Raw genomic sequence first — 26,336 nt, 5'->3', positions numbered from 1 at the left:
TAGCATGCTTTATGACACTGGTATTTTTCTGGCAATTGGTTATTTATTTCTCTTTCATTTCAGATTTTTATTTCATCTCCTTCTACCTAATCTCTTCCATTCTGTACTAATTGTTTGAACAGTTGAAATTGTTAAGAAAATTAACCCAAGCTATTTATAGCAATTCAGTTACCTGGCTGGTTATTGTTCATCCATGGAACCTCTCCCACATTTGGGTGGGATGTAACTGCCATCACTGGTTTTGTTTTGCTCTTCTTAATTCATTTCAGTTTGTTTCAATTTTGATCCTTTGGCATTCTGATAAGGATTTCTTAAGTGAGTCTTTATTATGTAACTTTGGGATTCTTGTGTTAGATGCAGTCTCAGTTGATGAAGAAGAAGATAAAAATTGTAGAATGCAGAATTGCTGGCAGCTTAGATAGAATTGATTCATTGCTTGATTTGTTAAGTGCAAACAAAGTCAAGAACTTATGTTTGGTGCCTTTAAAAGGGCCAGTTTCCTGAAGCTGGAAGTAATTATAAATCAAACCATGTGGGAAAACCATGTAAAGCAAGAAATATGAATGGCTGGGCATTGTTTAGAGCAGTTTTATACTGTTTGCCCCAAAAGTTCAATTTCATAAGAAAGAAATGCTCATGGAAAAATAGTTTTATTGAGAGCATAAGGGGAGACAGTGATAATGTATTTATAGAAAAGGTAGAAGTGTGCAGTAAATGCAGAGTTTTTTTCAGCTTGGATGAGGGGAAAAAATGCTCTCCTTTATATCAACAATAAAATTTCAAGCAGTAGATACCGAAGTTTATGTGCTTTAGAATTGGTATGTCTGGATAAGAGTCTTGAAAGAATTTCTGAAGAAGTAGCAGAGGACTTTTTGGACTACAAGAGATTATTAATAAATCTTCAAACACTAGGGGTTCTCCATATCCTTGGCAGAAAGTTGAAGTACAAATATTTTAAAAGCAAAAGGGAATGACTCATAAGCTTTTCAACCCATTTTTGATTTTGTGATCAATAGCACATTTGCTAATATGAATTTCCACAGAGAAAAAAGAAACAATACCAATAGTTCCAGTTATTGTGCTCACTAAAAAATGAACACCTTTTTAAGATGGGCTTGTTCTTCATGTGACTATTCCTGAAGGTGCCTGCTATGTGTAAGATTGATTCTTGCTTTATATGTTCATTTTAGGACTAAGCTTGTACATTTTGTGTTCTTCTGACCAGCCGGATGAGTTGCATAAAACTGGGAAATCTTAATTCTTTATTCCCCCTTTTTATGTGTAAGGTGGAATGCCTACTTTGCTTGTAGCTCTTCACCACAAGTAGCATCAACCTAATTACATGTTTGTTTGTTTGTTTTCTGGGATTAGATATGGTTATGACAAGTTACAAATTTCTACTATTGTTGTTCTACTACAAATTTCTATTATTGTTGTTCCTGCAACATTTTTTACAGTTGTTGCATTCACAGAAAGCTAAATTTGATTTAGTAGCAAAATTCTCTTCAGGAACTATCTAACAGCTCATAAATGGCATGGAGGTCATCATGTTCCTTTGTTTTCTTGAGAGAAGAGTGCATTAAAAGCTACACTTCATATTCTTCCTTCAGAAATCTGTTCTAAAACTCAGAGACAAAATATCTTCCAAGAAAGACCTTCTTGTTTCCTAAATAACTTTAAAAAAATTGAATGAATTGGGCTATCCAAGCAATGGTTATTCCCAAAACTTCAGTTAAAGAGATTTTGGTTTTGGTAGAAAATTATGTTAAAACACTGGCATTCATCATTTTATTCTTGATCTTGGTCATAAAGAGCAAAGCATCAGTACACATTGTGGAAGCAGGTGATTTGTTGCTGCCTATATTGAATCAAAGCAGTTATGAACTTATCCTTAAACTGATGCAAGAGCTTCCTCTCTTGAAAATCCTGGAGATGTGTGTGTGATCACCAAGCATCAACCCTTCTGTGCCTGCCTGCAAGGTCAGCAACGTTCCACCTCCAGAGGGAAACCTACTTCCCTTTTGTGTTCTCTTGGAAATGTTGTAGGGAACCCTCATCAGATGATTGAATGGGAATCAAGTGTATTCCAAAGGTGAACATTATCTATTTTATCAAGCCTTCCTGTGAATCTTGTCACTTACTCTGAAGAGCACACTTGCTCTGGTATCCACACACAGCTCAGTTGTCAGCCCTTAATTTATAAGCTGGCTCTGAGGAGGTTTTCTAAAGGGAGTGTATGGAAAAAGACAACTTAGCATACTCAGTCTGCCTCTAATTTTGTCTTCTGCATTGCTATCATGTGACCAGAGACATCAAAGCTTTGCTGTCTGCCTCATTCTGCAAAGATTGCCATACATAAATTTTAGAGTATGTAGTAGGTCATCAAGGCAGGAAAGAGCTTACTGGAACAAACACATACAGACTTCTTGCATGCTGAGGAAGGACAGTAAAACCAAGACCTACTTTTACCAGTTGTGATTAGCCCCTGTTAGGTAAGAAAACAATATCTTATAATGCTGCGAGAATGGAAGAAGCCTTATTGTTGTGCTTGAGAACTGTCTAGCAGAAGAGAGGAATGAAGGAGACTGAAGGAACCCTGTTAAATATAATCCAAGAGATATTGTATTTTACTTGTTCTGTTCCCAGTCTTAAGACTGGAAACCTGGTACTAAGTTGTGATGAGTAAAGACCTCTTTATTTTAGTTGTTCTAGGACTGAAGGACAAGGTTAGTTTTGATTAGATTGATAAATTAAGGATGTGCTTTTTCCTTCAGGAAGCGTGATCTTGCTGCTGGCATCCTTGAGAAATCTGCACTGGAGAGTCCAGTCCATAGCTCCCCAGACCTGACTAGGACTGGTGGAAGAGGTGATGGTGTGTGATGCCCATTGCAGTAAACAAAACATGATGAGGGCTACTTTGCAGCAGGAAGGTTAATGGCAGCAGTGTCTGATGTGACACATTGGGGAAGGAGTCATATAGCAGCTGTTGCTGTAAGATGTTTTTGAGGTTATGGGTGTTTCAATTAAATTATGAGGCTGAGGTGAGGTTTTCTGTATTTGCTATTGAGAAAACCAGGCAAATTAATTTTAATGAAATACTTTTTACTCTAACATTACAGAGAAACTCATGTGATTCATTCCCAGTTCACAGCAGAAATTAAAACAGGCAGAAATGCTACTGCTAACTCTAGCTTGCAGCCCCACTCCTGCTCTAAGAAATCAGAATCAGGACCACAAAGGGAGGGACAGAAAACAGAAAACATGTATGTACTGTTCCTGCCTTGTCTGCCATGCAATCTGTTCCAACTCATCAAAGAATAAACTGAAAAGCCAACAAACAGTGTTTTTAATTTCCATATTGAATGTGTTTGGATAATTCTGGTTGATTTAAGACTTCTAAATTCCTACTTAGAAATATCTTCTCCCTGGCTCCTTAAAAGAGTTAATCTTGAAGACCTCAAAACTGTGAGTGGTGTCCTGTAGAGCTGCAAAATGTCAGGTGCCTTCCTCCTGTCCCCTTTCATCTTCTTTTAGTGACCCTTTTTTATGTTGTTAAAGGCAGAAATTCCCAAAGGTTGTTATGTCACTGGACTGTTTCAGTCAGGGACTCTTGATCTGTACAGGAGTCAAAGCTGTGTTTTAACATCTTGGTACTTGGCTCAGATGATTTTGTCAAGTGTTGCTATTTTGGTGAATTAACAAGAAGAGGATAGGATTTGTCCTGTTTACAAGGGAAACCTATATCTCAGCCTTGGAGCTTTTCTTTAGCCTGTTCACCAAACAATTTGGAAAAAACATCTTTCTCTCTCTCTCTCTCTCTCTCTCTCTCTCTCTCTCTCTGTCTCAGAGCCATGAATAACCACCTGAAGTAGGGCTGGTGTTCCGTGGAGTTATGATGATACAAGATGAAGGACAGTCTGATTAATTGGACTATTCACAGTTCTTTGAGACAAACTTTATTGAGTTCTCTGACTCATGGTGCTTACCTATGGCATTTTGGGCAGTTGGTTGGGCAGCCTTTTCAGACAAGCAGCTGCTCTTTGAAGCCAAGGAAGGAAAAAAAAAAAAAAAGGCATTTATCTTAGCAGAAGAACATTCACTAGAACAATGCATGGAGTAAACAGCAGGGCTTTTTTGATCTTAGTCATTCTGCAGCTGTTCTTACTGTTAAAGGTTGCTGCTATTATCTATTTTCACTAAAGCAGTTTGGATTTTGTTTAGTTTTGTGAGGGCACTTTTAGTCACAGTGCCTTCACAGAACTGCAAGGGTTCTTCCAGGACAGGGTTGTGCTCTGTATTTACAGCAAAGTTTCTGGAGGAAGCATTTTTCCTCCCGTAGCATTGTTCTTCTTAGGGTTTCAGTGTGGTACTTACTAGATTAATTGATGCCTGCTTGAATTCCTGACATCTGTCTCTAATATAGGTCAGTGGAGACAGCCTTTTTTGGACTAATGCTTCAGAAAGAGGAGTGAGGAATATTCAAACCCTCATGGCTATATACAGCATTTTGTAATACTACTGTTAAACCACATTCCCCAATTGTGAGGTCACCTCTGCATGCCATCTAGAGCACTTTATTCACCGACCAGTGTTTTTTTTCTCTGAATTTCAGTCCAATCTGGAAAGGGGGGGAAGCACCCTGACCATATCAAGTTGGCTTTTTCTTTTGTTTAGAGGAGTTTAGTTGTTATGTTTTCCCAGGCTGTCCAGACCTTCCAAAGAAGAGTTTAAAGGGCAGCTTTTATCACCCTTAGCCCTGGAAAGTTACTGAAGAAACTGAAAAGGGAGGATGTTGTGAAGTGTTCGTGTTAGATTTCCATCTCTGTCAGTTCCTGAGAGAGATCTTTCCAAGTGGAGTTCATTCCCTAAGGTTTGGTGTCTTCCAGCTGTCTGTGCAATAGATCTGCTGCTGCAACAGAAAGGCTTGAACTTCTTTTGGAAAATAAAAATGGCCAGACCAAAGACTCACCTGCTCCCATATCCTGTCTCAAAATGCTCCCCTAGTTTAGGGAAGGAGAAAAATACACAATTGTGACACTTCCTTGCTCCAGGGTCTGCTCTCCAGCTTCAGAGGGGGGAAGCTTTAGGGTTCCCAGGTTAGGGATGTTGTTAAATCTTTTAATAGCTTTTGATCCCATTTATGTATCTGGTGTCTGTAACATACTGATGTGGAGAAATCTGCTTATTAACTGTGTGTTTTACAAGTGCTTCCTTTTGTCTGTTTTACTATCTTCAAGGTAATTTTGATTGATGTGTCAATGATATGGGAAATAGTGAATAATAAATCACGGTTGACATATTCCATGTTATTCTGCTGTGCTCTACACCTAGCAAAATGCTGAGTCCATCGCCTGGTGCACTTTACAATTAAATGAACTGCATTTTTCTCAAGGAAGATTTAGTGATTAAAACCTCAGTGTGACTGATGTTCTTATCTAGCATTTAGAGCTGCTAAGCACTGGATTTTGACACTCATATCTACTAAAGTGTATTATCCACAGACATACAACTGTAATTTTGGCTATGCTGCTCCAGGAATTCTTAGGTCACCTTTTTTTCCCCCCACAGCTATAGGCTTTGGGGAAGTTTTCTTTGTTTTCAGATGTGCTGATTCCTGTTAGTTTGAGCAGAGGATTCCTGGATTCTAATTGGATTGAATTATTTGTTCTCATCTCTTTAGCACTTGTTTGTCTCTTCTGGACCTACACTGCTGAGTTCATTATACTACAAGTAGAAAAACCTTGTTCCCTGTCTAAAGAAAGCATTGCCTATAACAAAGAATGAGGGTTGGTGAGGAAGATTTATGGATTACAGCAACAAAATTATGATGCTGCAATTTATCTTCCTTCATTCCTTTGTTTGGCAAAAATTGATCTAATAGGTGAACATTTTATTTCGTGTTGTGCTTGTAGTTGCATCATTTTTGTATGGCCATTTCACCAACAGTGGTTTTTTAGAGGCATTTAAGCAGCTAATCCCAGCGTTTAGTTTCTGCAGGCTTTGAGAGTACATAGCCTAGTATCAGGATGCACTCTAATTTCTGGTTTTGGACAAACAGACATTCTTTAGAAGGTTCTTGAAAAGGAAGTTGAGCTAGGAATCCTATCTGACTGCTGAGAGAGTTTTTATTGGCTACTGAGTCCTAACACATCCCATCTCCAAACAGTGTGGTTATCCTCCATTAGGTTATCCTTGTCTCCTATCTGTAAAACCAGAATGCTGATACTTATCACTGAGGATGGAAATCCAGTAATTTTGGACTTACGGAAACTAGAATAGATAAAAGTCTAGTAATATACATTGGGGAATTGTGTTGATTGTCAGCAAGTTACTTCATCATTGAGTTATATGTTTTTTGTCCAAAGATAAGTAAATAATCAAAAACTCAGGGAGCAGTCATCTTCATTTTTTTTTTCTTTGGTAAACAGCTGCCTTCTGTGAAAATAAAGTTTCTGGATTTCATGCTTTTGTTTAGTCTAATAATTGGTATTCTAGCCAGTTGTTTTTTCTTTTCCATGTTTCTTTAAAAACACAAGCTATCCTGAAAAGGACTGTTTTCTTTGCTCATCTGTGTCTATTTGAACACAATTCTGCTTTTTCTCTGGGCTACTAGTCTTGAAGGTAAGATGTAACCAAAACAGATTTTTTTTTTTTTTTTTTTAAGGGAAAGTTTACAGAAACCCAAGGAAACTGGGAGATCAGGGATATTACTCAATCTTGGAGGAGTATGCAGCATGAGGTCACATACAAAATGTGCCATGGACTTTGGTTGCATTTCTTATCTTCATCCTTTAAATCTGTTTTTTGTTAGCCTCAGGATTTTGTTTCTTTATTTACTTACTTAAACAAATAAAAACTGTCTACCTTGAAAGCTTTTAGTTCTTTTTTCCACAAGAATCCTGACACTTTTTTAAGTGTTGATAAAAGGTTGTTAATTGAGAAGCTCCAGGCAGAGTTCTTGGTCCTTGGAACTATAAGGGATGGTACAATGAGATAGTCCTTTCTGATAGAGAAATCACTTACAGCTGTATTTCTTAAGATGTTTATGTATTTAGCATGGCTGGGGCTAATCTGAAATTACTTCTTCTGCCTAGTGGTCTACTTTCTACTACTGCAAAAACTAGGAATGGAATTTAGTAAGGAAGTAGGATCCTCATGACTTTTTGGTGTGTGGAAGCCCTTTCAGTGTGTTTGTGCCAAGATGGCATTTCAGAGGGTGAGTGGCATTGCAGTGTCACTTCTCTGAGCTGTCCCTGCCCCTCTGCCTGCCCTGCACTTCCCAAGGGCAGAACTGGCTTTGTGTCACAGCTTCCTTCTGGGCTGTGAAGGTAGGTCGTGGGTTTTGGTGGAATGCCTTCAAAACTTTGTTTTCTTGGGCCAATTTAATGTAACTAATCTTCTTCAACTGCTGTTCTTGAGTAGTCCAAATAAGTAAATAGAACTATGTGTTGATTATAATTGTAAATTAATTTTGTGAGAAGCCACAGCTCTTGATAGAGAAGCAGAATTAACCATTCATCATGTCATTTTAGAAACAGGGATTTGGATCATCTTTCCTTGTATTTGGCCATACAACCTCCCTGGGGAATTTGCTTACATACTGGGGTGACATTTAAAATATTTACTTTTATTTTGCTGGCTACAGGGCCGTAGATGCAGTTCCCATCTCTTTCAATGTAAGCATTTTGCTTTTCCTCTTCTATCTACTCATTCCTTTCATTTGTTTACTTTTTCCTCAGCTGGAAAATAGCAAATATCAAATGATCAGGTTGTGTAATGCTTTGAACCCAAGTTTTCAGACTTGTAAGAACTGTAATTGGAGCTTCTTAAAATTCTGGTTCAGTGTTTCTCAAGCCACACTGGTGAATGTGGATCTCCAGCCATGTACCCAGGGTGGGGTTTTGTGGTGGTGTCTTCCACTCAAGGAGATTCCACAGAGTGACATGGTGGTCACAGCTCTGCTTATGAAGGCAGAGGTGGAGATGCATTTTTCAGTGCCCTGGTGTATGGGATTGACTGTCCTGGAGGTGAATGTAAATGGTTTCCCTTCCTCAGGCTGAGTGGCAGTAACTGAGGAGCTGCATCACCAGACCTGCTGAAGGTGTCCTCCCCTGCCTCTAAGTAAACTGGCTGTATTTGCTGTGAGCCTGGCAGTCTGTAAGGAAGGGGAGAGTTGACAGAGCACTTACTTTTTCACCTCTCTAATAGAATTTTTTGCCAGTTGGGCAGGAAGGGAGGGCTGGTTTATAGTTGTTTCTGGGGTTTTCCCCATCAAATGGAATTTGGTGCTTTTTAAGTATATATGATATTATGAAAAAGAATATAGAGGACTGGAAGCTCTATTTATTAAACTATAAGTGATGTATAAAAAAATACTATTCAATTATCTGTGACCTTTTGATATTAATTGAAATACATACAAATGCACATCCTAACCATTCTGCTTATGTCTTCAGTAGTGTATTTTTTTGAACAGTCCTGAAATTTTGAAGCAAATCTTGTAATTAGTTCTTACTGTATGCTGATTGAAATGCAGTTTCCCTCAGCATATCTGAGGGAAACTGAACTGAAAGTTTTATTCCAGGAGTCTACAAAATTGTCCTTTTGCCAGCACTGAGCCAGGACTGGATATGGTGGGTATCTCTGATCCAGGGACTCCTACCTACAGTTAAATGCTCTGAATCTTACAGGGTATAACTATGGTGTCTCAGCATGAACTGCTTTGATTTAGTGATCTGCCAAATTATATACTAATATTTCATTATTGTTCCATAATACCTCACTGTGTTTTATATGCCTTCATTTCATGTTCTCATTCCATCTCCTATTCATTCTTCATGTATCATGACATAAACTTTGTAGAGCTGCTGTGTAGGCATAAGACCCAGGTTATTTTGAACCAAAGAGAAAGAAACCCCAAGGAGAAGGATCAGCCTAGAGAGCACATTGCCAAGGACCCCTTTTCCTTGTTTGAGAAATGTGTCAGTTCATATATTTTGTATGCAAGGGTAACAGCAAGAGACATCAGTCCTCAAATAAGATGATCTCAAGTAGATGAAGTTTTTTGATTTTTACAAGCCGCAGTTTAAATTCCATGTGAAAGGCAAAGCAGCAAAATCTGTCTCTTCAAGTAGATTTTGTAATATTCAATTACATGAGTTTAGTTGTGGCTGTTTTTTTAGTAATCCAAACACTGAGTTGTATTACTAATTTCTTTTTTTTAAAGGATTTAGATTCCAGTCTGTGAGGATGACATGCTGTCCCTGATCAGGACACGATGAAGGAATTAACCATGGTGACGTTTTCATATTTGAGATTAAAAGACGACACATATCTGCCAAATGCAAGCAGAAGGAAAAATCTTGTTACTTTTTCTAAATCCTCTAAAAGCAGCTGGATTTTTAACTTATCCAAATTGTGAAATTTTGTTGAGATTGATGTCCACATAGCAGTGTGGAGTAGCACAGAATATCATAAGAATTCAGGATGTGTGCTGGTCTCATAAGAGAAAAGTCAGAAAAAAATCAAGAGTGCATTTTCTCTTCAGTGGAATAAGCCAATTACTTCCCTTTAACTTCACCCTCATGCAGGCACTTGTTTAAAAACAGCAGATGTTTACAGTTACTGACTGTGACTTGTTTTTCTCATTTATTCTGGAGAAATTTTTTACATTACCCTTTTTTTCCTGCACAAAATCTGAGCAAAATTTAAAGGGTCCACAGTGTCATCTAATTACATTATTTCTGCTATCTCCACTAGCTTTTTAGCTACCTCAGCCCAGCATGAGCATGAGCACTGAAAGCTGGAATAATGTATCTGGACCTGGAAGATGTAGGGGAGATTTGCACCCTTCTGTCATAAGTGTCATGATGCTCCTGGCTGGCTGGCTTATCAGGATGGCCTTGGAGACCAGGCACAGTAATGAGGCTATTGAGATGAAGCTATTTACTAGATTCTAGAGCACTAAGAGAGTAAAAGTTTTTAGTTTTCCCATTTGGAAATAAAAGCATTTTCAAAGAGGCACCTATTTATGCAGCAATGTAATAGATACATTGTCATCAAATACAAAGGAGATGCTCATTTGTAGACTTCAGTTCTGTACAGTTGTTTTATTACAGAACCACATAGGTACAAACAGTGTGATTTTTCAAAGTTGGATTTGCTTGAAAGATGTGTAGTACTCTATGGGATGCTTCGTGCAGGATGTTTTACATCCTGATTTATGGAACACTGATGTCTGCAAGATTTGTGGATCTTGCAGGAAAAAATACCTGCAAAGCAAGTGTGTGTATCTAAAAGGAAGTTAACTTGGATAGCTTCATCTGGTAGCAGAATGGTAAACAGCAAGGCTGTACCCAGCCCTACTCTAAATTTGCTCTGGGTTACACCTACTAGGAGCTTATCATTATGAGCATGTTGGCAGTGACAGTATGCAATGCCTATTTCAAAGAGATTGAACAAATAAAACATGTCCCTTGATGGATTTAAAATGTAGAGTGCCCCTTTCTAGTTTTCTGTAACTTGGTGACTCAAAATGCGGCACCAAGAAAGGAGATGAGCAAATGTTGAATGATATGAGATGGCAGCTATGGTTGGCTTAGAGAACTGTTCTGCCTCTGGCACTTTGGATCATGAACTTCATCACATCCAAGAAATGTTAACAGCTCGGCCTGGGGGCTTTAGCAGCTCTGAGAGTCTTTGTGGGTTTGTACTGACAGCTCCCCTCCATCAGTATGCAGCGATTGGCATGCGGGGGGCTCACATGCAGGAGGGTCTCAGCCTGCTATTCTTGTGCAGAAACACCATGATGGGCATCTGAGTGACGTTTTAATTTGATAATGAAAGCACCATTAAATCAGAAAAGAGAAAAATGCCTGTGTTTGTGGCACAAGATATTTTGTGTGACCACTGAGGTCATTTGAGACAGGCCTGCTGTTGAAATAGTTGTACAAGTTTGCCAGCAATGACTCACTACCGTGGTGGCTGCAGATAAATTCCAGTTGCTTTCTATTTGTTTTTGGAAGTTTTGGTCTTAGGGGTTTATGTATGTTGCCTAAAGATTAAAATTCTAGCAAGCTTAGGTTTGTTTGAAAAAAGTTCAAGTTTTCCACATTTCTTCATATCTGAAATGCTTCAACAAGCTATGATCAGTACATCCTGCTGTCCCTTTTGACTATGCCAGAAGGGGATATGATATACATTAGCATCATTAAAGCCTTTTGTTTTGTCCGTCCTTCACTTGCCTATTTATAAAGAGATCCTGACTGGCGTAAGAATGCAAATCATTTGGGATGCCCCTTTCTCAGATGTTTTCTTATCTCTTTCATTTATAGAAATGTATTATGATATCACATCCTCACCTATGGAAACCACATTCATGGATTTGGGTTGTGCTAGATAATGTTACACCTGCCTCTCTCTCTCCATGTCTATATAATATATTTAGAGATACCTATATTTTACTGTAAATAATTGGCAGTGTAAATGGCCAAATGTATTGTGCTTCCATCCTACAGATGAGGAATTTTGATAGTAAAATACTGCATATTTGGACCATAACCATGCAGGATATCTGTGGCAGAATTAAATAGGGTCTGTGTTCTTAAGGTTTTTACGGCGCTTTTTAGCTTAAAAGGTCTTAAAAAATTAAATACTTACAATGACTATTTATCTTCTCTAGTTTCTTTTCTCTTCTAGCTGTTTAGATTTTTATTCAGCAGAAATAGATTTTATTCTTTAAGAGACGCAGAGGTTCTGTAAGTATGTATATATTCAGAATTGTACACAGAGAGACCATTCTCCTACAGTTTAGGAGCTATAGGAGGTTTTGTGCTCTATGCAGCTAGTTGTAAAATTAATTGTCCATCTATTGTCCATCCAGTTGGAACTGGCCAATGGCCTCTTGAGAGGTAATGCAGGACCAGTATAAGAAAAATAGTTACTACCTGTTCAGCATGGAGTTACTGTCCTTCCTATATGTGATTTTGAAACTCTGAATCCACATTCATTGCAGGTAGTAGTAGTTTGCTGGTTGATAATGGTGATGCCTGGGAAAGAACATGATTGGGATAATAACAGGCTCTTCAAAACTGATTTTGTGGTTCTCCTCTTTGGGGCTGCACTGTCATCTTCATTCGAGTGTTGAGCTGGAGGAAGAAACCTTTCATTACTTGCCTGTTGCTGATAATGATGCAGCAGGAGCGTTGCTATCAATGAGTCTTTGCAGCTTCCACTGAATGTCAAGCGGGGAACTGTAAATGCTTTTTTGTTGTTCTTTGAAGGAATATTAACAAACCTCATAGTGTGGCTGACACTAGATAATGATATCTAGATAATAAGATATCTATCTAGATAATAAGATATCTAATGTTACTTTGAAAGCACAAGTGAATTAATTACCCTTGTAATGCTTTAATGAAATGGATGAAGGTGGTGAATAGGGACACAAAATTAAATGGTTTTTTTCAGGTAACTCAGTAAACCTATGGTAAATGCATGTGCTGGACTGAAATATCTTTAATTGAGTTGCTACTCTTGTTTCTGTACAGAAACTGAATGAAAAAGCACCCACATATTCTAAATTCAGCCCTCGAGTCACTAGCCAAGCTGAATTAAGACACACCTCAACAAAGCAGCAGCAATGTCATCTCTTCCAAATGCTGAAAGCACTCATCCCTTGATGATACCCTGCCAATACTGCTTGAAGTTTTGTTTCAAATTCCTGAAACTATCTTCAAGTAATCTTCTAAATAATACTTTTCTATGATTTTAACTTCGATCATAACTTATCAAAATAGCCAAAGCAAAGTGCTGTTTGTCTTTTTTCCTTTTGAAAGGTTGAAGTCTAAAATGATTATTGATATTTTTCTTCCATGAGCTTTACCTTGCTAGCTATGAAAATCTTTCAGCAAAACTAGTGGTTTAGTGGTATTTCAGCTATCTTTACCTCTGTCCTTTGTTGTTCTTCGTGATGCCATAGTACAACAAATAAATAAAGGTCTTTGTTTGCAATTACTCCCTGTGGCTGTTTTCTGCAAAGCTATAAGGGGAAAAATTACTTGGATGATTGCAAAAACTAGTTCATAGCCAGGAGAGTCCTGATTCTGTACTTGTTTTTTTACAGGCCTCCAGAACTGGCATCAAAGTATGCCAATTTCTCTGAGGGAATGTGCAAGCCAGGCTATGCATCAGCGCTCATGACTGTCATCTTCCCAAAGTAAGTAACCACTGTGGGAGTTTTTCCCCACTTCCCCCGATGACTTCTCATCCTTCAAGGTGGGTGATAGGCAGAGTTTGTCTTCAAAAGTGCCATTGCTCTGTCACTTGATTGGTTCATGGAGAGAACGTGTTGAAATTCTGGACAGTTTGAGTGGTCAGTGGCAATGGCTTAGTTGTCTTCAGTCTGACTAACTTTGCTCAAAGAGTAGAGACTCCCGGGTGCTGAGTAATAAAACAAATTATGTTGTTGCATGATAGATGCATGATACAAAAGTGTGGTCAGGCTCACTGCTAGTACCAGATGATGCAATGCTTAGGGAGCTTTGGTCATGATTAAGTTATCTGGAATAGATAGTAAAGTGTGATGTTTTATTGTCATTGGTTTTGGGGTTTTTTTTTGTTCTTGTGAGAGCAGGGTAAAGCATCCCTCAGCTGCCTGGAGTTTATAGAATTGCTGGGAGACACTTCAGAAGATAGGTTGGCAGGAACATTGATCTGTTGAGGCTCAAGGATGTCAGTTTGGTGCATTGAATGGAAAAGTTGACCAAACAGTTTGACCACTGTACAGGCTTCTTGTTCCCATGGAAATGATGCTCTAGTGCAATGATCTCTTTGGCAAAAGAGATTATGGACTTCTTAACATAACTGGCACTTTTCCAAAAGAGATATTTTATTTCTTTTGAGAAGGGAATTTCCATGACCTGTGCATCTAAAGGTTAGGTTGGGTGATCATGGCCTCCAAGCCAAGCCTGAAACTGATGGTATCTTCTGTCTTTGTTTCTGTTGACAAGCATGGTGACTGGAAGCTTTTTTAAAATTAAAAAATACATCTGACATTGCCTTGTAACTAGTAGATACTACAGACATGCCTTAAAAACAAAACAAAACACTAAAGTTCTCCATCACCAGTGTAAACCAAACAATTATCAGTATTATCTTCTGTGAGAATTTTGGAACTCTGGATAAAGTATAAATACTAGAACTGAAAGTGAGTGCTTTTAAATCTGTGTTTATTTACATACTAAATGTAAATAGTAGAGAGTAGGATGAACTCATTATTACAAAACTATTAATCTTATTTTAATTTAAAAAACACTTTGGCTTTGAGAAGGAGCTTTTTAGCCTCCTTGAATCTGAAGTGATATTTTTTCTCTCCCTCAGCAGCTGCTAGCAGATCTCTGTTCAGTCACCTCCCAGTAGCTGACTGCACTGATCTAATTCCATGCAAAGAGGTACAAACGTGTCTCTAGTCTAAGCAAGTGTTCGTACACTGAAAAATTGTATTCACAGTTTTAAAGACAGCAACTCACCACCTATTTATGTTCAGGTGCTTGTTTAGCATGGACACTAAAACTTAACTAATGTTGACATTTTTTCCTGTGATGTCTTTGATTTCTTTACAAATTGAATGCAGTGTTGGACATTTAATTATTTTACCCAGTTCAGCTGTAAGGATGGCTGACCAGTAATTCTGAAAAAAAAAATCAAGCTGCACCTAAAATTCCTTCTCTTCTGCAACTGTCCTTGTACTCACAGAACTATGAAAGTTAATATTACCAAGCCAGGTATTCAATATATTTAGAACTCTTATAGCCAAATTATCATGCCTGTTCATTTAAAGATTCAAGCTGCATGATTTGTTTTATTCTAGTTTCTGTTTTCAGTTGATGGTGTTATTAGGAAACCATCATCTCTACAACTGACATTTTTTAGGTGCGGTCTTTGTGGTAAAAATGTGTGTTTTTGTTGGGTGTTTTTAATATTTGGATAAAGTTGGTTAGGCTGTTTTCAAGCATGAATAAAATGAATAAATGTTTTCCCATTTTAAGGTTCCTGAATTTTTAGTGCAATTTTAAATGTAAATAGGCAAAATATGGTGGAAATATTTGAAATAGAATAAATGTTTCTCAGAGGATGTAGCTCTTCTTGGTGCTTTTTTACTGGTAAAAATGAGAATTCAGACTGTAGCAGGCATAAGCAAGTGCTGGATGGATTAAAGAGCAATGGCCTGAGAAATACCAAAATGTGGTTGATGGTAAGGAAAGACTTAACATTTGTTTGTTTGCTTTAATGAGGTCCTCAGTTGATCAGTTCTCATTCTAGCAATGCTAGATCCCTTCATCAATAATCCTATCTGGAAAAAATCCTGGGCTGTGAGTACTAAATAAAGGGTCAGTTATTTCTAGAGAACAATCTGGATTGCCTGATTTAAATGGCCACAGTCCAACAAAATACATGTTAAAATATCCAACATGAAATAAAACATCTGGGAGGAACAAATACAGATTTTACCTTCAAGGCAGAAAAAAAAATCCTCTGTCTTGGAAACAGACAGAGAAATCTTCATGTCATTTTAACAAAATACCATTTACGTGCTATTTCATATGTGCACAAAGAAAGTTGAGAATTTTGTGTGAAACACTGACTGAAAATTAAAATACAAAATCTCACAATCCAAGATTTCCAGACTATTGTGTGCAGTTTCAATGGTAAAGTGTGAGAAAGGAGAGGAAATAAGAGATAGAAGAAAAGCTACAAAAATGAACAACGACTTGCTTAAACAGTAAACAAGACTTCTAGAAATAAGTCATCTTTCTGAAGCAGAAGTTGTATCCAAATGAGGAGAATAGGAAAGAGCATTAACTTTGGCAAGTTAAATATAAACCATAATGAAGTAGAGCAAAAAAATGTTGAGGAACAACTTAGTAGAGACCTTAAAAAAATAATAAAGGCTTTTGTCTAACTGTCAAAGGCAGAAAGCCTGTCAGAGATCCCGATGAGCTGATAGAGGTTCATAATATTACATGTGAGCTGAGGGAAGGTAAAGCTGTGGCAGAGAAGTTATTTGCATTGCTATTCACTGCAGAACAGTTCCCATGTGGACCCTTCGTTTCCAGGGGACAGGCTGGGGGAATGTGACAGAAGCTTGACGTTTTGGAGCGAATTCCAACACAAAGAATTGCTAGGAAAAGTTCTCACTTTGTGAGCAGCTCGGTGATGAAGTTGCCGAGTTACACACGGTTGTGTGTGATCATTGCTCAAATTGGCCTTGGAATGGAAGAATGAAAAGCAGTAAACGTGCTGGGCTTTTCAAGAAGGGTCTGGGGGGTTCTTTGGGAAAGTGGAAGCTAAGAGCAAGCCTGGTTTCTGTATCAGGCTCCTCTTAGAACCTAAAAATAAAGAATAGAATTAGTGTTTGTTCACAGATAAAGAGGAGACAAGTTGTCTTCTGCAGCAGGAACTTCTGCCCTATAATCTGCTTGTTTTGTTTCAATGACTGTATCAGCATTTGATGAAGGTGATTTAACTAATACAACACGTCTGGATTTCTTAAAAAAACCCATAATACACACATACAAAAAACACCCTAGCAAACAAACCCCTGCCCAAAAACCAAGAACAACCAAACATTTGCTGTTTGAAAGATTTTTGGAAAGTTAAACTGATGTAATGCTGTAGTGATGAGACAGTGACTAGGTAAATAGTGAAAACTGTATGGAAAAATTAAGAAGATTGGACAGTACAGGGACGTTACTCCTGGAGTCTTCTGGAAGAAAGCGTGCTGGGATCTCTGGTGTTCCAAGTGCTCATAAACTACCTGGAATGGAGGATGAGTAATGAAACACTAACACATTTTTCCAGGTGGTAAGACCAAAAGCTGACTGTGGGGAATGTCAGAGGGATCTCACAGTGGTAAGTGGTGGGGCAAGATGATGTCAGGCCAAATTCAGTTGTGATAGAGATAAGATTGTGTTTGTGGAGAAGTCTGATCCGACAGTTTGTGGTGTGTGGTGGACTTAGTTGTGCCTTAGCTATAGTCTGTGAAGTAGAGCAAGTAGAGGGCATTCACAAGCCTGTATAACATAGTGAATGATGAGGTTGGACAAGATTTGGAGATATTAAATGCAAATATTGTGCTCCAGGTTTAAAATAAATAAAGGTAAATGCTACTTCATGCTATTTCCAGTTATATTTTTCTGCAAATGGGCTCCATAGTGGGCAAAATTTTATTAAAAAAAATAAAAAATATATATATTCTTAAGTATTCAGGTATGGAACTCTCTAAGTTACATCCTAAATGGATGTTGAGGGCAGCATGTAGCTTGATGTAGTCCCTCTTTCTTAGGCTTTTTACTGGAGTGTTGTCCCATGGACACAGACATCAGGTGTTGGACAAAATGGATGTCTGGTCTAATCCCTTGTGCCTATGCCTTTCTTTTCTGGCTTTTTCAATGATTGTGCCTTAAAGGCAGAGTGACATAGCTTCAGAAAAACATGCTGTAATCCGAGTCACGACAGTGGCTGCACACCACGAGAGTGCATGATCTCAGTACTGCATCTCCATGTAAGGTCTGGCCAGCTGGGCTGCTGCTCACTGCAAATGAAGGAGCTATCTAATTTCTCACTTTCCAGGACAATAAGATTCTGCCTCTTATAGATCCCTCAACAGCAGATAATGACTCAAAGTGCCTGAAGTGAGGTTACTGGTTTCAGAATGATACAAAGGAAATGGCAAGTGTGTTTGGTAGAATGGCATCAGTAGGTCGGTGAATTAGACTACTATGTTCAGTGAATTACACTATTTTAGCTGGTCTGAGGTCACCTACAAGTCTGGAGTTAATGCTTTGACCTTTTTGTAGAAGGCACTAACTTGTATTTGCAGTGGTAACACTGCAGTCTCCTGCATGTCTGGCCTTGCTGTGGAAACGATGCTGCCTGTGTACAGCTCTTTCTATGCCCTATTCTTTATCAAATGAGAAAAGAGATCTCTGCCCACAGTTTGTGGCTGACATGCCAGCCTGGGACAGTTCAGCTACTCAATACTCAGCTGCAATTTTCCAACCACAAGCTTTTGTAATTTGGCAGCTAACACTAAAAATTAGAGGAGGCGGTAAATAGAGAGGGAATGTCTGCAGCCTGCAGACTTGTGTATCTGTGTTTGGTAGGGGAACATGGCAAAGAATTATTTAAAGAATATCTGAATGTATTTCAGAGTAAGGGAGAAAGGAGAAGTTCAATACACAACAAATCTGTTGGTGTTGTGACCAAAATAGTGAATTTATGATTTCTGATTCAGATAAATAAGACTGTTTTTCCACCAAGGATATGATTGCAAGCATTTGCTAGTGAATCGGTGCTAAGAAATAGCCTTATATGAATCACAAACCTTTTAAAGTCAATTCAGATATAAAATCAGTCTGGTTTGTTCAATTATTCTGGTGTGAACTTCTATTGATTAGCAATTCGTATTTTCTTTACAGTCATATTTTTTCCCCTCCTATTTTTCAATACTGTAGCCTGCATGTCACTCAGACAATAAACAGCTCTCCTGTAAAGCCTTCTGAGTTTATATTTTCATGCTGAATTGCTTCTTTGTACATAAAGTTCAAAAATTTTAAAGCTTTCATATCAGCAGAGAGTGCATGACACGGATTTATGCCAGCCACAGAAATTTCAGTGGCTTTCTCTGAAGTCATTCTTCTGTGGGGTTTTTTTCTGATGTTTAGTTCCCCCTTGATTTTGTAGGTCATAGACTCCTGTGCCTTTCTCCACTTCCACAGGCTGGGGGAGTACAGATAGGGAAGCACCAGAAGACCTTTCTTTAGAGTGTAGACTCCTGTCTCCTTCACATCAGAGCTTGGTAAAATTTCTTTGCCATTTCTTTCTTACAGATATGGTTTTGCAGTTTTTATGCTTTAGGGAAATAACCCCATTCTTATATGCAAATGGGGGATAGGGACTTTGGGTGGAACTGGAGCTCCAGCAAGGGCTTTAGTAGGAGTCAGGATAATTTAAAAATGTGGTCCCCTGATCCTAAGTATTTCCACATTCATTTCCATATCTCCTTTCAGGAAGCTGTACTTCTTATAATAAGCACACAATAGCATCTGTCCATCCCACACATTTCTGCTTTGTTGTTTAGATAGTCAGAAAAAAAGTATTCCAGAAAGAGAATTTTTTTTAACCCTCTGCTTGGAACTGACTTTATGCATGTCTGACTGTCTTCATGCCTCATGAATTACTGCCATACCCAGCATGGGCTTGTACTGAAGTGACAGGACATGAGCTCAGTGCTTAGGGGCTGTCAGTGCAGGTGATGGCTGCTTCCTCTGTGATTAACTATTTAAGGAGAGCAGAGGAAGGTGAAGGATGGCAGCTTCATGTGGCTGCTGCTGCTGAGAGTTCATGAAGAAATAGGCTGGATAATTAATGTGCCGCTGAGGATTGCTGCAGGGATTCAAAACTGTTGCCTGACTGCAGTGTGGTGCATCTGCTGCATAGCTTGGGGTCTTCTCAGGTGCAGTGGACAGTATCTCTTAATTTTCTAGGGTATATAAAATGGTGTGTATGTGTGTGTATATATATATATATATATATATATATATATATATGCTGAATTAGTTATTGCAGTTATTGATAGTAGGGTTTTTTTAACTTCTCAGTTTAAGTATAATGTATATCTCATTTTAAAACACACTGAGCTGTTTCATTTTGTTAATGTGAGCTGTGAAAGCTGCTCATGTTCAATGAAGAGTGGACACATCTCAAGACTTCCACTGAAGTCAGGGTCCCTGTGTCCCAAACACTGCTGTGAGAGTTTTCTGCTTTCCTTCAAAACAGGATTGATGCTGTTCTGGGAATGGGGAGTACTCAAATCCTTGTCCCTTCTTTAAGCCTCTTGTTCTGTGCCTGTACATTCATTCAGGAATAATGTGTGATGGTGACAGAGATGGTTTCAGAGCTCGCAGTTACATTTGGAGTCCCAGTAACTGCTGTAATCACAGCTCTGGGAGGAACTTCCTAGGTGCCAGTGCCCAAAAGGTGTTTGGGGAAGCCTAGCTGCTGACCTGGAATCTTCATCCCACCTCTCACCTGTCACTACATCAAAGACTGAGAAAATATCATTGTTGCATTATTGAGGTTTGAATTTGAAGGGCCAAGTTGATGCAGGTGTATTTTCTTCTAGGCAGTACTGAACATCATCAATTTCCTTCATTTTCTTGGTTAACTGTGACTAAAAGAGTTCAAGACTTGCAGGAGGGGAAAGGAAGGATGAAAGAGTTGTTGGTGCCCTGGTCAGTTGAGCTGTCAGGGTTTTCCATTTCTCCAAGCTCCAGGCTGTTAAATGCCTGCCTGTGCCACGCCAGGGGATTGAAGCCTGCTACTGCTCACCCTTACCTCCGGTCACCTCCTTATTCTGTGTTTTGTAAATCCCAGGCTAAACAAACATGCAAGCCAAAACACACACCCTCTCAAATCACTTCTGGTGTCTGGGTAGCACCTCCCCACGCAGAGCTCTGTGCCTTTTCCAGTAACACATCTTCTCATGCAGTCAGCTGCTGTTCCACTGTCACTGCTGGCAAAGGCAATATTTTGCACTGCCCTACCTTTCTTTCCTTGTGAATTTTATGAAGTGGTGCCTTTTTTCTCCTTTATGTGTTGGTTCTGGAAAACCTTTGTCAGCTTTTTCACCTCTGCAGTTAGTGTGTCGGGTATTATATATCATTTGAAAGCAGTTACTAAGAGGGTGATTTTAAAAAATAGGTATTAGTGTCAATTTTGAGTGACAATTGGGATCAGAGTATACAACAGGTAAAATTCCTATGTTTGTTTTATTGTCATGGACTCATTTGAGATATTTAAATCTCTCATACCTTGGCCTAAAGGTGACAGGTATGTTATCTCACAAAATATTTTTGCAGAGGCTGACTCTAGTGAATATACAGCACAGTCTGCTAAGAGATGTTTGCTTTCAATGTTCAGACTAGGATTGTTGTCTGAGCTCTTGGTGCTATTTATACCTGGGCCAATTGGATTGCCCTTTACAACACCCTGGCTGCTTCAGTCCCTTGCACCTGCCTTGTCTGTAGGAGGAAGCTGGGATTAAGAAGAAGCATTTGTTAATTCATGTCCAGAATGTTGCAAACCTCTGGTACTGAAGTGGTGGTAATTAAAGCTTTGTTTAAAGTGTGGTCATATAACTTAATTTCTCTGTGGCAGATTCCCTTCATTGATTTTTTATTGTAGAGAACAGTGCTTGGGAACGTAATTCCAGAGAGGAGCAGATGAATCCTGACACATAACTTCACTGCTAGCTCTGAAATTCATGCTCTGATCGACCAGCTGGAGCTCAAAACACTTTGTACTTCGAAACAAAATTCAATGGCAGCAGCTCATTGCCTCACTTCTGGTGATGTGCATGCTGCTGCAGTCAGGTTGAAGTAGACATGGCATAATGTAAGAGTAGATGTAAACAAAAAAGAGAAAGAAAAGGAAAAGGCTCTGCTTTTGTTTCTGCATCCCCACTGTTTGCCTAAGGAATTCGTGCTGCTCCATTACCTGAGTGAGCAGAGCTGCCTGTGCACAGTGCAATGAACTGGGAAAGTAAAGTAATCCTTAGAGCTGAACATAAGTTTTCCCTCCCCCATCCATCTACTAATTTTGTGCAAGATTATTTTTAATCCAGACCAGTTCACTGATTCAGTTTATGAAATTACCATATCATTATACAAACCCTGCCCGGGGTGCAGCCTGAGAATTGAAGAGCTAAGGTGATGGCACTGCAAAAGCTCTGTCAGCCAGCCTGGGCACCAGGACAGGGATGTGGGGAGCTGATGCTCAGGAGGCAGAAGTGTGGTTTCACCTTCAGTTCATGTAGGTTGTTCTTTCTATCCCATGTTGAATTTTTAACCTTTAACCAAATGTGTATAGTAATCCATGCAATTCCTACGTGCTCATTATGACAGTAGACTCTGTATCAGAGCCATTTTTGGTGCTAAAATCTTTCATGTTTGACCTCTCTCAAGAGTTCAAAATGAAGTATGTGAAGCCATGTGATGTGCAGGCTTTGTGACTGAAAAGTATGTCTTCAGAGTCTTTTTCGTGACTTTGGAACTAAGTGAGGCTGTAAAATGAAAGCTGGAACATGGACACAGGGACTTTTCTGAGTATGTGCCTTTCTGGCTTCAAAAATGATGCAGAGCATATGTGTTCTTGCTTTAATATGAGTACCCTGCATCATATGTTAGAGTGGGAACAGGACAGGTTTGGTTGCTTTGAGGGCGGCTTTTTTTGCTTGTTGTTGTTTTGAGGAATACTGAAGTTTTTTTAAATTGTGGACTGTTAACAAAAAAAAAAAAAAAGAGCTTTGAAATGTACAAATAATTAACCATATTTGCGTGAGTATGTAAGATTGTAATAGAAGCAATAAACTTAATTTGTGCTACCAAATGAGCATATTTTATTGTGCATGTGTGTTTGGGCTCTGTTGCTGTGGCCCATCTGCTCTTAAAGCTATACCAGTAAGAATGTTTGACTTCCAGGAAAATCTTGAAAATCTTGCAGGAAAGATTGCTTGAGGTTCTAAATCCATCTGAATAAAGGAAAATATCAGTGAGCATGGAATGCAAGAAATGAAAAATATCAGTGAGCTTCAAGGTTAAACTATAATGTCACTGTGGTTTTGATATACAAGTCTTACCTTCTTTTCTCTTCCTCACATTCCCATAAGAAAATGTTTTTATCTCTTTTGATTAAAACTCTGACTTTGCCTTTCTGAAGGTTCATATTTATTGGTTCAGGCCACCATCTCCCCAGAGCCCCAAAAAGTTCCTTGGTATCTTTGAGACTCTCTATGTCACTGGTGATTTCCTCTTGCTGAAGAAAGTGTGCAGCTTCCCTCAAAGTTTTCTGAATTGTGTTCAAGAGTGGATAATTGTTCCTTCTGAACTCCCTACTGGTGGCTTTCATCACATTTCCTATCTTTGGGTGGATTTCAAGTCAAATTATTTTCCTCTTCTATCTTTCCCTCTCCTCTATTACTGCTCACTTTGTTCTATTATTGAAACATTTCAGGAGTGTCAGCGCATGCAAATGCTGTCACTGAGCCAGTGTACTTTGGCTAAGAATATGGATAAAAAGGCAGCCTGATAATTTATGCAAGATTATTAGACCAATTTAGAAACAGTCTGGGGAACCCTCCAACTCTGCATTAGGCAAACAAAGGTAAAAACTGAAAAGATTATAAATTCTCTTTGTAGCAATTTGAAAAGTCGCTTGAGAGCATTGTTCAGATAATGTTGTAGAAACTCTGGCTCCACCACAGAGAGAACAGCAAAAGCTCCTTTGGCAACTATTTTCTTGGTACCTTTACTACAATTCTAAACTAAGTCCATAAACAAATTGCAGCACTGCTTTGATAGTATTTAGCAACTGTTGCAGTAGTGCCAGGGATTACAATAATTTGGTGAAGTTCCTGTAGTTTCCCAAGTTTGCCCAACCCAAAACACACATAGTGGAAACCATGGCAAGGGCATTGCCACACACTGCAGTGGGATAGCAGATTTCACTTGTGTTACTCACTGTGGGTTCTTCTTCTGCTTCTGTCTTGCTAAATTCCGGAGATTCATGCATTCAGTAAAAGTTGTTTCCTTTTTGTGTAATCTGCTGTACATTTAAGAATGATCACATCCTTTTCTCCTGAAGCACTTGGAGTTACTTGCACAGGAACTTCCTGTGTGCAAGTCAGGGCTGTAGATTACTCCAATGTCCAGCTTGAAAACCATAAAAACTGTGTCCAGTTTTCTTGAGAAGTGTTTAATTGTGATTTTTCTGAAAATCATTGCATCTGCCATGCTAAGTTGCTCTTCTTTCAAGCTTAAATAACTGATATAAGCTTTGGGATTATGTAAGTTTCAAGTAACACGCCTTGTACGGTTCTTGGACAAGAGAAAAGAAGATTTGAGGTTTATCTGGTTTCCCCTTTCTAAACTGCTATTTGTGTCACACCAATTTTAGCATGTTTCTTATCTGTTTATCAGCTGTGCCAGCCTAGGTTCGTGTTTACACTGGTGATATCAGTATGATAAAGAGATTGCTGAGACGTTAGTTAATTTATCTTGGAACGAAACAGATTAAAATATGTGTGACATTCTGAGGGGTCTTGGAACACCTGAAACCAGAAGAATATATAACTCTACCAGTGCACAAAATCACGATGATTTTACTCCTAGATTAAAAGGTCTATGCATCTGATTTACTTTGGGCTTGCCTCTGTTAGAAAGAGTCAGTCTCTGCTGCCTTTAATGGAAGATGCTCTGTTAGCCACCAGAAGTGTTTTTTTTCTGGGCTTGAAAATCCCCCCCCCCCCCCAGTCATTTTACCCTGAGAGTGAAAACTGGCCCATGGTTGAGCTGTTCTAATTACAAACAGTATTATAAATACAAAATAGTATAATAGTATAAATACAAACCAGTATATATAAATACAAAATGTTTTGGGAAAAGTGGAATAGTTTCAAGTCACCTAAGAATGAAAAGCAAGGGAAAGCAGTTTGTGACACAATGAGTTTCTCTGTCCCTGAAGCCATCCCTGTGCTCCATGATGTGCTGTACTGGGCTGGCCTGCAGCGTGAGCAAGTCCATTGGATGGCAGCTGTTGTGGTGGGAGAGTCTTGCCTCCAGTTTGGAAAGAAAACACCAGCTTTGGAATGGCCTCAGGGATGTTCAAAGCCACACCAGCTGCTTCGCCAGGCAGTGAATTAGGGATGAGTAGCACTGCATATATCTGTCCTGGGAGCTGTGTTTATGTTTTAACAATTTGTTTGTAAATGTGTAACCTCATGCATGGATACAGGATACAGCTCCAGGCAGTCTTAGCGTAACCTGTGGCAAAGCAAGCAGCTTCTTAGAGCCAGTGGTGGCCAGCTTTTTTTGCTTTTGATTTGTTTCTTAAACAGTGTCTGTGGAGTTTAGGCATCTGCAGAGGAAGATGCTGGTCCCAAGGGTCTGATTAAACAGGCCAGCTCTCAGTCTGCTGTTGCTGACTTATTCCTGCTGTTCTGGGAACATCTGAGAAAGGATGTCCAGAATTTGAAGGAGGCAAAATATGCTTACAGGTTCTGGTTTAAGGAAAGAAAACTAAAATAAGGAAACCACAACATTTCTCTGTTTTTTTTCCTTGTTGGGGATTTTTGTCAGTACATGTACCAGGCATTTCTTCTCCTTAAGGCAGATCTGATCTCCTGGGTAATAATAACTATTTATGGAACAACAGGATACCAAACAGTTTATAAACACTAGGCCTGTTTACTTTTGCTCTGTGACTGCTCATTTCACATAGGGGTTTCCTCATGTGTCAAGGGTGAAGAAACTTGTCTGAGCAGACATATCTGTAAAGAAGCAGTTGGTCTTGCTCTGCCATGGTAGCCTGGTGGAAGATCTGTCCTGCTCAGCCAAAAATTCCACCTGTGCTCAGTAAGGAAGGTATTTTAGCAGGGAAGTGGTCATCATGTATTTTCTGAAAGGAAAGAAGGAACTGTTCTGCTTCATTCTTCCAGCTCTGGCACCTGCTGCTAATGGAGGGTGTGGGTTTGAAATGCTGATCTCTGTCTCTTCTCTGGGAAGCAGATTCTTCATTCTTCAGTACTGCATTACTAGGATTTGGAATAGCTGGAGGACTCCTAAACCATGTCCAGACAGGAAATGTAAAAAAACACAGCCAATAGTTTGGGTGGGTTTTTTCCTCTTTATATTAACAGGACTTAATTTCCAGTCTTTTGCCATCTCTTGTGGGTTGCTGGACAGAAAACATGGAGGGGAAACAGCACTTCATTCTGTGTAATTGGCTGCCAGACACCACACCCTCTCTGAGGATATGGGAATGATGATGGTTCCAGGCCATACAGGAGAAAGAGGAGAGAAATCCTGTGAAACAAGCTGTGTCTGGAGTTCTCTGATACACAGAATAATTCATGTAGAAATGCAGAGCTGTGTGAGATGTGCAGTGCTGACTGATGCGCTCTCTGTCTCCATCTAAACGGTGGCTGTGAGATGATGAACTGCTGAGATGTTTTGACAGATGCCAGTCAGAGGGATGCTTTTGACAGGTTTTTTGTAATGATTAACATCACTTGAAGCAGTTGTTTGGGTTTCTGCATGTTTGTTTTAATTCATCTCTTCTTTGTTTCCCTTTCACAGCAGTGCCCAGTTTACCATAATGAGATTCAGGAAGCTGGAATCAGTCTCAATTAGTGAGGTTACTGTAAATATTTTCACTGACAGAACTGTCTTTATTCAGTTAAGATCTCAAAATACTTGAATGTTGTCTTATGTTAAACA

The 26,336-nt window shown here is 39.0% G+C and overlaps 1 protein-coding gene across 11 annotated transcripts in view; it reads left to right on the top strand.

Annotated features, from left to right (window-relative positions):
• ST3GAL3 (ST3 beta-galactoside alpha-2,3-sialyltransferase 3) overlaps positions 1–26,336 on the top strand; it is a 187,305-nt gene that overhangs the window by 64,808 nt on the left and 96,161 nt on the right. For all 11 annotated transcript variants that reach the window (XM_059853992.1, XM_059853997.1, XM_059853991.1 and 8 more), the window contains one exon: positions 13,124–13,216. In XM_059853992.1, coding sequence (XP_059709975.1) covers positions 13,124–13,216 — 93 coding nt within the window. The remainder of the gene's footprint in view (positions 1–13,123; positions 13,217–26,336) is intronic.

This window comes from Haemorhous mexicanus, chromosome 9, assembly GCF_027477595.1.
Source record: "Haemorhous mexicanus isolate bHaeMex1 chromosome 9, bHaeMex1.pri, whole genome shotgun sequence".
In the NCBI taxonomy this organism is placed as follows: Eukaryota; Metazoa; Chordata; class Aves; order Passeriformes; family Fringillidae; genus Haemorhous; species Haemorhous mexicanus.
The sequence above is the reverse complement of the archived record's forward strand: the minus strand, read 5'-3'. Positions and strand labels throughout refer to the sequence as shown.